At 33.5% G+C, this 12,343-nt stretch overlaps 1 protein-coding gene across 1 annotated transcript in view; it reads left to right on the forward strand.

Annotated features, from left to right (window-relative positions):
* Positions 1-7,084: 7,084 nt before the first annotated feature.
* Positions 7,085-12,343, forward strand: part of LOC103070794 (catenin alpha-3-like) — a 134,048-nt gene continuing 128,789 nt past the window's right edge. The window contains exon 1 of the mRNA XM_007467584.1: positions 7,085-7,260. Coding sequence (XP_007467646.1) covers positions 7,085-7,260 — 176 coding nt within the window. The remainder of the gene's footprint in view (positions 7,261-12,343) is intronic.

Consider the following 12,343-nt stretch of genomic DNA (forward strand, 5'->3'; position numbering starts at 1 on the left):
CCCAGCCGCTCTGCGGCATGTGGGATCTTCCCGGACCGGGGCACGAACCCGTGTCCCCTGCATCGGCTGGCGGACTCTCAAGCATTGCACCACCAGGGAAGCCCCCTTTTTATCTTTTTTAAGTGTTAATAAAAATCATTTAAAGTGTTTATGTAAAGAACTAATGTAGGTATATCAACATTTTAAGTAGTAGTGATGAGCGTAATGAAATTAAAAAGTAAATAAAAAATGAGATCAGTTGTGCTATTAATATAGTCTTAGAGGAATAACAAAATCCTGGACAGGAAATTAGGATTTGGGGAATAACATATACCCACTACTATATATAAAGTTGATAACAACAGGGACCTACTGTATAGCACAAGGAACTCTACTCAATATTCTGTAATAACCTACATGGGAAAAGAATCTGAAAAAGAATGGATTTATGTATACGTATAACTGAATCATTTAGCTGTACACCTGAAACTAACACAACATTGTGAATCAACTATACTCCAATATAAAATAAAAATTAAATTTTAAAAAATTTAGAAAAGAAAGTGGACAGGAAAAATAAGAGAACTTAATTTCTACCTTGTACAGGTAGAAGCTTAGAAAATGTGTAAATGTAAGTGACAAAATGCAAAATCAGTGCTATAAAATTTTGACCCCACAAGCCTATTCTTTATGTCTTGACAGTTTCTATTAACAACTGCAAACAAACATTTATCATGTATATGTTCCTACATTCAGGAATCTTATAGTCTGGGGCAGAAGACCAAAAATCCCACAAAAAAGCAAATAAGATAGACAGATTCACCACTATTACTCTGAAAGATGTTTCTGCTTTCAAAGACCTTTCCTATAGTGAGGTAAGATAGTCACGTTTACAAATAATTAGGCTACAATAGAGAAGCGTATAAACATCCTGAGGGAAAAACTGATAACATGTTCTGAAACCTTTAAAAGAATAATTATATATGATATAATATAATATATAATTATATAATATATCTCCTTTTTTCTGGAGAAGAAAGGGGGATATACTATATGAATTGGGCTTGGAAATATTAAGTTTGGACCAACAGAGATGGGGAAAGGAAAGAAGATGAACAAAATAATTAATGGACAATATCTTAAGGTATTTAAATGCAATAGCAAATAGCTTGGTTTAGCTTGAGGGTACAGTGGAAGATGAAATGACATTGAAAGGAAGATGAAATGACATTGAAAAGCTGGTAGGGGGACTTCCTTGGTGGCACAGTGGTTAAGAATCTGCCTGCCATGCAGGGGATATGGGTTTGAGCCCTGGTCCCAGAAGATCCCACATGCCGCGGAGCAACTAATCCCGTGCACCACAACTACTGAGCCTGTGTTCTAGAGCCCGTGAGCCACACTTACTGAGTCCGCGTGCCTAGAGCCGGTGCTCTGCAACAAAGAGATGGCATCGCAATGAGAAGCCCACGCGCCACAATGAAGAGTAGCCCCCACTCACCTCAACTAGAGAAAGCCCGTGCACAGCAACGAAGACCCAATGCAGCCAATAAATAAATGAATAAAAAGAAAAGCTGGTAGGGGCAAAGGTCATGGTGATGCCTGTGTCATAGTAATTTCACTCCTAGATGTAGACTGAAGAAGAATGCATCCATATGTGCACCAAAAGAAAAATATAAGAATATTTACTATTCATAATAGCCAAAAATATTATGCTTCCCAAAAGGCCATTAATAGAAAAACAGATAAATGAATGGTATATGTTTACACAGTGGAATACACTGTATAGAGCAATGAGAATAAACAGACTATAACTCCATGCAAAAATATAGATGTATTTCAAATATATAAATGTTGGACATAAAAAGCCAGGTACCAGAGTATATATATTATTATTCCATTTTTATAAGGTTCAGAAACAGGAAAATCTATAGTTCTAGATATACAGGTAGTTATTTGATTGCTCTTGGGAGATAGTGACTAGAATAGGACACAAAGAGGCTTTTGGGGGTGATGCTGTTTTTTTCTTAATTGGGTGCTAGGTACATGGATTCCCTCAGTTTGTGAAAGTTGTTCAACTGTACATTTAAGATTTGGACATTTTTCTATGTGAATTTTCTACTTTAATTCAATTTAATGGTGATATTTGAGGAATTTATAGTCTTTATTCAATAAGGAGACATGAAAGGTGTTTTTTAGCTGAAGAATTGCACAATTCTATCAGTCAGAAAGATTGAATCAAATGGTGGCAAGACAAAAGGATTGAAAATGAAAGAGAAAATTAAGACCCAAACTTGTATAATAGTAATAGGAAGACAAAGAAAGAGATGGATGTGATAAAAGTGTTAGTGATAAAATTGACAAATGTTGTGCCTATCAGAACAGGATAGATAAAAGGGGAGAATTTTTATTTTTTTTTATTTTTATTTTTTTTTCTTGCGTTATGCGGGCCTCTCACTGTTGTGGCCTCTCCCATTTGCGGAGCACAGGCTCCGGACGCGCAGGCTCAGTGGCCATGGCTCACGGGCCCAGCCGCTCCGCGGCATGTGGGATCTTCCCGAAACGGGGCACGAACCCGCGTCTCCTGCATCGGCAGGCGGACCCTCAAGCACTGCGCCACCAGGGAAGCCCAAGAATTTTTATTTTTTAAATGAGATTTCAAGACTGGATGGCAGGTAGTACTACTGACAGAAATGAACATAAAGATAAAGGATTTAGCAAGCGTTGGCAAACTATAGCCAGCTGGTCAAATCTGGCCCATTGACTGTTTTCGTACAGCCCGTGAGCTGGGAATGTCTTTGTTTTGTTTTGTTTTGGGTTTTTTATGGGCTTTTTGTTGTTGTTGTTTTGGGTTTTTTTTTTTTTAAATGGTTGAAAAAATTTAGAATAGATGTAATCAGAATAGTATTTGTGATGTGTGAAAATTATAGGCAATTGAAATTTCAGTGTCCATATAAAGTTGTGTGGGAACACAGCCATGCTCATTTGTTAGCACAGGTTCTATGACTGCTTTCACATTACAGCAGCAGTGGAGTTAAGTAATGCAATAGATTGGTATGGTACGGCCTGCAAAATGTATACTATGTACTATCTTGCCCTTTCAGAAAAATTCTGCTTACCTCTGTTTTAGAGCTAAAATTATATATGTATACATGAAAATGCCTAATAGGCTAATGGGAACACACAACTTTTGTTGAAGAGAGGAGAATAACCTGAGAAATAGAATTCTGAGGATCACTAAGTGTATAGAGTGAAGAACTGAATCTCTTAGTATGAGTAACAGCATTTAATAACACTTAAGAATTTTAAAAATATATTCATATACATTCATTCTTTTGATATCTAAAATAACCCGTGATGTGAATATCATTTTTTTCTAGTTTGCAAATAAGGAAACATGTTGTAAAAGATATGTGGCTATATTTTGGAGAACAATTACATTCAAAAGTAGAAGGTGATAGAGAAATATTAGCGAGGAGAATGTAGATATTTTGGCCTATGGTGGGCAGTATTCCTCTTGTTTGCAGGCATGGTGATAGAACAAAAACTCAAGTCAGAGTTTCTGGGTTTTCATCCTGGTTCTACCATTTACTAACACTACAATCTTGAGTAAATCACTTAACCTTTTAGAGACTCAGCTTCGTAATCTTAGCATAATAGTGTTCTTACCTCAGAGGGCTCTTATGAAGATTAAATTTTAAATATATGTTAAGGAGCCTAGAAGAGTGTTTGACATATATAAATGTTATTTTCATTGTCTTTCGGAACAGATTTTCGAATCAGTTAACATACAGTGTAATTTCATTTGGATGGCACGGATTCCAAAAGCCTTCATTAGCTGTTTATATCAGAGTTGTATTCTATATATGTGAGCAGCAGCAGAGCCACTTAGCCCCCTGGCAATAAATATCAGAGATTCCACTTACTTGATTTGTCTTGAGCTTTGTACCTCAGTTTCTTTGCTTATCCAGCAAAAAATAGTCCAACAAGGAACATTCACCCAGAATTCCTAAATATCAAATATTCTCTGAAGTTCTATTTTGATATTTTCATAGGGATTGCAATTGATCGATGGCATATAATAAATCATTCACAGAAGCACTAAAAATCTTCAGTAAAGGTGTCAGTCAGTAATTTAATGCTTTTTTGTCCCTGTTGTTCCTCTTATAAAAGAGTCAGAATTCTCCAGAACTTTTAGTTTTGTAAACTATTGCCCACCTTTTGGCCCTTATCTTGTCAAAAGTAAATATCTGCCAATTGTAATTCACCATGTGAGTTCAGATGTTATTAAGGGAACTGAGTGCAACCCATGAGATTCTTGTCCAGGACAGGGTCAATCAATGCTATCCAATAATCGACTCTGTTCCCTGCACGGTAGGTGGATAGCAGTTGCAATTATTGTCATTTTGTGTCTGGGGAAATGTAGACAGGAGAATGAAGTGACTTCCTCAAGGTCATATTGTGAATCAATGGCATTCCAAGGAACAGAACTTGAAATACACTTAACCAGATCACCTCTTAAATGGTTTGAACTTTAGCATAAGGATAGTGAAAAATTTTTCCACTGTATGCCAGTATACACATCAAAATTATTTCTTAGATCCAGAGTCATGCATTTATTATCTCTGAGATAAAGGCTGTAAAAAGAGACCCCAAATAAATTGGTCTATAGCTATTATCATTTGGAAGTTTAAATACGTTTTTATGAAAATGGAGAGAATGATAATGACCAGTAGTTAAGAAGGAGAAAATTCATTTCTGTTTTTGAGCTAGTTTAGTGCATTAGTAGCTTACAGCTTTCTTAATGGCTTGTATACTATTGATTTCAGATATAAGAGAGTTGTGTCTTTATTTACATGCTTTGCCACATACCAGCAGCAGTAAAAGCTGCTCTTCCTTTAATATGTCACATAGGCCACATTTCCTGAGAAAAGAGACTACAAACTATTTTCAGCTCCTAAGGAAGAGTCATCTGTACACTCATCAATTAAAAACTTAGGGCTTCCCTGGTGGTGCAGTGGTTGAGAGTCCGCCTGCCGATGCAGGGGACACGGGATCGTACCCCAGTCCGGGAAGATCCCACATGCCGCAGAGCGGCTGGGCCCGTGAGCCATGGCCGCTGAGCCTGCACGTCCGGAGCCTGTGCTCCGCAAAGGGAGAGGCCACAACAGTGAGAGGCCCGCGTACTGCAAAAAAAACAAAACAAAACAACAACAACGAAAAAAAACCCCTTAGTCTCATAGCTTAATTTAGTTCTTAAAATAAAATAAAATATATAATGAAAAGAAAGCAAATTTTAAGTGCTAGATATGTGAATATATTTTTATTTTTTATTCAGTATGGAATAGCTCATTTATTGTGAACTCAATATGTATCAAGCCTTATGCTAAGGAGCTTAAAGAAAACTTCAGAAAGCTTCATCATTTAGTTACTTTAATAGGTTAGAACTGAAACATGGATAACTAATCCTGAGATTTTACAAATGTCAAGTTATTTTAGATCCCGAATTAGGCTTATGATAGATAATAAATGACAGATATTTGATATTGCTTCTTTGATTTTTATATTTTGGTCAGATTTTCCATTGACCATTCTTATAATTCCTTCATTTCATATATTTAATTTTATTGCTATTGTACACTATTGCCTCAATAAAGTGTGTTTTTAGTATTCTGAACCTAGTAACCATGTTTTTGTAAAGCTTTGTGAGGTGATTTCTTCCAAATTCCCCATTTATAGGTGAACTAGAGATCAGCATCTGGAAATATTAATATATAGGCATTGTAGGTATCACATGTTCCCTGTGAATAATCAAATAAGTAAATTCCACTTATACGATTTATCCTTTTTAAATGTTCCTTCTCAAACCTATTTACTTCTATTAGATTATGTGCGGACTTCTTTTTTGACAAGATGATTGAATAGACAATCTCATGAAATTTTATGGCCTTGATTATTATTATCGAATCATTTTTATTTCAAAATTCTTTTTTTTTTTTTTTTTTTTTTGCGGTACGCGGGCCTCTCACTGTTGTGGCCTCTCCCGTTGCAGAGCACAGGCTCCGGACGCGCAGGCCCAGCGGCCATGGCTCACGGGCCCAGCTGCTCGGCAGTATGTGGGATCTTCCCGGACCAGGGCACGAACCCATGTCCCCTGCATCGGCAGGCGGACTCCCAACCACTGCACCACCAGGGAAGCCCCAAAGTTCTTTTTTATTTGACAAAAAGTCATAGGTCCCAGGTGCTATGGTTGTGAATATGGTAGTTTAGGGGTATAGATAGCTTTCTACCATCCCACATTTTAAATTGCAAGTGCAAGAAGCAAGTTTGCATACTGTTCAAAATATGACATATACAAAGAATAGTACTATGCCAGTGCATTAAGTTTACTGTGTATAAGAAAATAGCACCTCAAAACTCAGGATGCTAATTAGGGAGGGCTGACTTAATAAACCCTGCCCGTAACATTTTTATTCTTCCCCAGATAGTTTGTAATACACATACACACTTGAATATGTTTATATGCACCATTTACACATTAATCCTTAGGATTTTGTATATGTGCTTGTCTATATACATATAATTTATAAATGTATACTGTACTGTTTACCAATGTGTATTCATCATTTACATAAGGATCTATCAATGTATATACATACATCGATAAACAGTCTCATTTCAAGCTATAGTTTGTTATACTTCTACCTTTTGAAGCATACTATTAATAAAATTAAATAAGGTATATGCTTTTCTAACATGTGAGGAATTACATTAAGTTTGAATTAAGTTAAAATTTTAATATGTTAGAAATGTGAGAAGTCATACACTTATATTAAGGAGTAGATTTAAATATGTCAGATATTAAGTTATACTTTTGTATTAAATTTAACATTGTAGTTCTAGAGCAAACAATTATATTCAATAGATATTTATATGAAAAATTAAACCTGGAAAGTTTTATTATCTGACTTTAAAATAAACAATGATATGGCTCTATTCTTAAATGAACAAGTTTTATGAGCATCCTATAATGATCACTTTTTTCCTAAAATGTATTTTGACATAGAGGAATGATTATAAATCTAATTATCACCTGTTTTAGGCTAAGATGACTCAATTGCCTGAGGCAGAAAAGGAAAAGATAGCTGAGCAAGTTGCTGATTTCAAGAAAGTAAAGAGTAAGCTGGATGCTGAGATTGAGATATGGGACGATACGAGCAACGATATCATTGTTCTCGCCAAGAAGATGTGTATGATCATGATGGAGATGACAGACTTCACAAGGTAATTATGTGGGAAATGATGTGTAATATTTATAATGTTAGAAACATTTGTCACATTAGTGAAACCTTAAGTTTCTCTGAGTGTCAGGTGCTAAAAATTAAGTGGTATGGGAAAAGCAAATAATAAAGAATTAGAAAGTTGTACATAGGTTCTTCTAGAGGTTTTGGTAAATAAATGTGGCAGAGTTTCTCATAAACTGCTGAGGAATAATTTTAGAAACCAATTTATGTCCTCACTATCAGGAACCTTCTCTGTGTATCGTATTAGCTTTTTTTTTCTTTTTTTATTACAAAGAAAGTGGTAAATCAAGTTATGATCTCTATTGGAGCTATCCGAATAATTGATTTTCATAGCTACATACTGAGATATCAGCTAGATATATTTGAAATTACAGTGACTTAATGATATACACAAAGGAATCATACATTGTCTGTATATTCTAGAAGTAATAAACATGTTTCTTATAGCTTCAAAATATTATTTTACAGAGCTAGCCAAAGAGCAATACCAGTTACTAAAATGTACAAAACTACAACAATTAAAATAATTTAGTCTTGATGTAATTATAAAAGCCACAGAACAGAAGAATACTCTGAAGCAGACCTAGTATAATTACAAAACTATTTATTTATATCCCTATACATTAAGCAGAAAAATAACTTTTAGATGGAGTAATGAAATAAATGTAATTTTAAAATAATAATAAATGGAAAAAATATACATGAATATTTCATTAAAATTAAGATTGAGAAAAGTTTTCTAAGCATTATAGACAAAGAACTCATAAAAAAGGATCAATAAATTGAATGGCATTAAAAATTTGAAATGTCAATAGAATGTCCTAAGCAACACTTAAATATAAATGGATAATTGGGTAAACATCTATAACAAAAAATAACAAAAATTGGATGTCATTTGTATATAATGAATACTTACAGACATTAAAAATTTTTTAAACGTCCTAATAGAAGAATGGGCAAAAAATAGCTCACCAATTTCTCCCCATAAAAGATATGAGCCATAAGTATGTGAAAATATTTTAACCTAAAATATTTTAAATAACATACATTTTAATTCTGTAAAACTGGCCCAAACTTTTAAAATAGCCCTTTACAGAGAAGGTATGGTAATGAAAGCATGTATTGATGTAAGCCTTGTGGTAATTTGGCAATATATATAAACTAAAAACTTTCACACACTTTTAATATCTATAGCTATCTATATCTGTATATTATATATACAATTTCATAAAGAATGCCTGTTAGATATCAGTTTATGTTTGCTCCTCTTGGTTCTTGCCATTTTTTTCTAACCCCCTACCATGACTTCTAAATGTCTTACCATTTCCTTTCATACACAGAATTCAGTTTTAACCTATTTCTCAGTCTCTACAAAGATTCTGAGAAACTTCTCCCCCTCTACTCCACACGTATATTTTATATATATATAAAACGTAGACATGAATGTGCCTGCGTATAAGAAACAAACTATACTACAGTGATATTAAATACTATGTTTTGATAGTTTAGTGGTGGGTAAGTTAATTACTTTTAATTTTCTATAATTTGTTGATTTTCTATGATAAGTATATAGGTATTTTACATAATTTATAATTTGGCTTCAAGTTAGTCCTAGGAGAGTGGAAGTTGACTAAACTGAAATCATTTCATGCAAATGTTCCCAAAAGTTAAGACTAAAAAGAAGCAGAAATAAAACCTTAAGTGATGTCAGCTTTCAACATTATTAAGACACAGAAAATAGTGTGAGTTTCAAAGTATTACCTTTACATAGAGAAATAAACACCAAATTCCAACAGAGCTACTGCTGGTACTCTGTCATCGACATAAACCTATGGATCTGGAAAGCAGGCATTGAGAAAATTAAAACACCTGGTAGAAATGGGAGGAATGTGATAGACAAAGAAATAGATAAAGCACAAAAGAAAATTGGACCAAAATGAAAACACCTGATGCTAAGTGCTAAAATACTGAACCACAGGTCTGGGACTTGTCATTTTACAACATTAACTATAGAGATTGAGGTTAAAATTGAATGGGTCTGGATTTGGGAAATGTCACTTTTGAGAAAAAAAGGAAAATACAGGACAAGTGCCACTGAAGGTATGTCAGTGATCGAAAAGGACATAGATAGGAAATAAGAAGGAACCTAGAGAAAGGAAAGAGAATCACAATATATGTCAACCCCTCCCCTTCCCCACCACCACCAAAAATGTTATCCATTAAAGAAAGTATACTTCACAGTAATGATTAAAGAGAGTATTCTTGGTCCAGGAGCCCTGTCTAGAATCAAAGAGATTCAGACTGATGACATGCAAAGCTACATAATGAGATATAGAAAATGGACGTGTTTCTGGGTACATATGCAAAGGAAATGAAATAATTATCTTTAGGAGTTATTGGTATTGCCAGGTTCACTGCAGCATTACTCACAATAGTCAAGATATGGAAACAGTCTTAGTGTCCATTAATGAATGAATAGGTAGAGAAAATGTCTTATATAAAAAGTAAATTTGTGTATATGATAAATTTAAATAAATGATACGTATGAATTTTTTCAGCCATAATAAAGGAAACCCTACTCATTTGTGACACATGGATGATCCTGGAGAGCCTTATGCTAAGTGAAATAAGCTAGACAGAGAAAGACCAATACTGGATGGTATCACTTATATGTGGAATCTTTAAAAAAAAAAAAAAAGTTAAACAGAGAATAGAATGGTGGGGGCTGGAGGGCGGGAGAAGTAGAGAAATGCTGATCAAAGATTACAAACTTTCAGTTATAAGATGAGTAAGTTCTGAGGATCTAATATATAGCATATTGACCACAGCTATTAATACTTGAAATTTGCTGAGAGTAGATCTTACGAGTTCTCATGCAAAAAAGGTAATTATTATGTAAGGTAACGGATGTGTTAATTAAATTGATTGAGGTAATCATTTCACACTGTATACATATATCAAATCATCACATTGTACACTAAAAATATATTACAATTTTGTCAATTATGCCTCAATAAAGCTGAAAAAAGTGAGAATCAAAACAATTGAGCTGATGAAAACCTTCCATCTAGAAAACAAATACAAAACAACAATAAAACTATAACACAACAATCCAAATTACAGTGAATTTCAAAAAATAAAACAGTTGAAGATACATGTTTTTAAAACCTGGACTCAGAAGATCAAAAACTAAGAAGATAAATTTTTAAAAAAATGAAAAAATGAAATGAGGAATGCAATGAGTTAATAAAACTTAGGGAAAAAAATTAAAGGACAAAAATATCTAAAAAATAAAAACAATTATAAAGTGTCCAAAGGAAAATAGATTCAGATAAAAATTCCATAAGGGGAGGACAAGCAGGGGATTAACCAGAGAATGACTGTGAGATAAAGATTTTTAAAAAAATAAGAAAAGGCTCAGAGAAAAATAGCTTGAAATGGAGAAGAGGCAAAGGAGATCTGATTAGACATATGTTAGACACTTTGGGAAAAAAAGAAATAATAAAACAACTAATATTTAAAAGTATAAACCAAGAAAGTTTTCCATACATAATACTAAACCTAAATTTACATGTAGAAAGGCGTTACCATATTCCTAGGAAATTTGACCCAGACAACACTAAACGCACACACACACATGCACATACGTTTTCCTCATCTGTAAAAAATACCAATATCTTATATATAGCAATACTATATTCTACATATTATATGTATATGGGGAGAGAAATAGCAAAGTGAAACCAATTGAATAATAAAAATTTATGAGAAACATCCTTACCTCCACAAAGGGGAGGCATGTACTTTTAACCTTATGATTTCATTCCATGTGATTATCTCTATATCTCTAAACAATACACTTTCTGAGATACGGTTTATTGACTTTTCCTGCAAATGAGAATGTATGTCATTTATATGACTGTTCATCTCTTCTGTCTTTTCCTTGGTTTCATGAATTTATATATTTTATTATTTATATTTATAGACCTTGATAATATTATGTTATCCATAAAGTGTTTCTCACTATATGTATATTAGTTATATCTCAACTTCTCATTCTGTATGTTGAAGAAATACCCACTCTTACTCTTTTCTTTTTTGCCTGTTACTGCTTCCTCTTCTACATCTCATTTGTAACCCAACTTCTTTCTAGTATACCTCTTTTATATTGATATTTAATGTAACATTTACATTCTTCTAAATAACTAAATCACCCATGCTTATTCTATTGGTTTATTCTGAAAGTGAAGATTAATAAAATGTTTATGACACTGATATAATTAACCTAGATAGGAAACCCACATGAAGGAAACATATTTCCAGTAGAAAGTTGAATTAGAGTTTAGACATAAAGTACCCATACATTTATATGGGAAACAACACATCATGGAAAGAAACCTGAACTAAGAACTGTGTTTTAACATCAGTTTGATAAATGTGTCAGTCAGAGTTCTCTTAATCTTTCTCACCATATTGTATAAAGAGTATATATATAGGCAGAATATAAAGTTAGAAGGAAAAACAATCAAGGACAAAGCCATGAGAAAAAAAAGCTTTTAAGAAGTGGACAGAGGAGATAGAATCCCATAAAGACAGAGCACTCAATAAGAAATTGTGTAATATGCAAAGAACGATTCTTGGGCCACAGTTAAGGAAATTTCAGTGAGTTATCAATTAAGTGTTTTACTTGAAGAGATCCTAATTAGTGTAAAGATTGAAAAAATAGTATAGTTTTGGCAATTCTCAATTTATGGTTACTTTTGTTTGAGTAGCTTCACTAAATTTTAGGTGGGAGATTAAAAAGCCTTATTAATTCATTACAAAGTAGATGAGAAAAGAGCAGATGATAAAACAAAGATACTCAAAGTAGTAACTTAAAGGAGGCAAATGATCAAGACAAGATTTAGAGATTTCTGAATAACTTGAATATATTCTAAGTTGAAGGGACAGGGGAAATGGGGAGGGATAGAATGAAACTGTAAAAGTTATTCAACTTTTATTCAATAACTATAGCCAAAAATGAGACAAAAAGGTAGAGCATAAACACTGAGAAATAGGGAAAG

Source organism: Lipotes vexillifer, unplaced genomic scaffold (assembly GCF_000442215.2).
Source record: "Lipotes vexillifer unplaced genomic scaffold, Lipotes_vexillifer_v1.1 scaffold127, whole genome shotgun sequence".
Classification (NCBI taxonomy): Eukaryota; Metazoa; Chordata; class Mammalia; order Artiodactyla; family Lipotidae; genus Lipotes; species Lipotes vexillifer.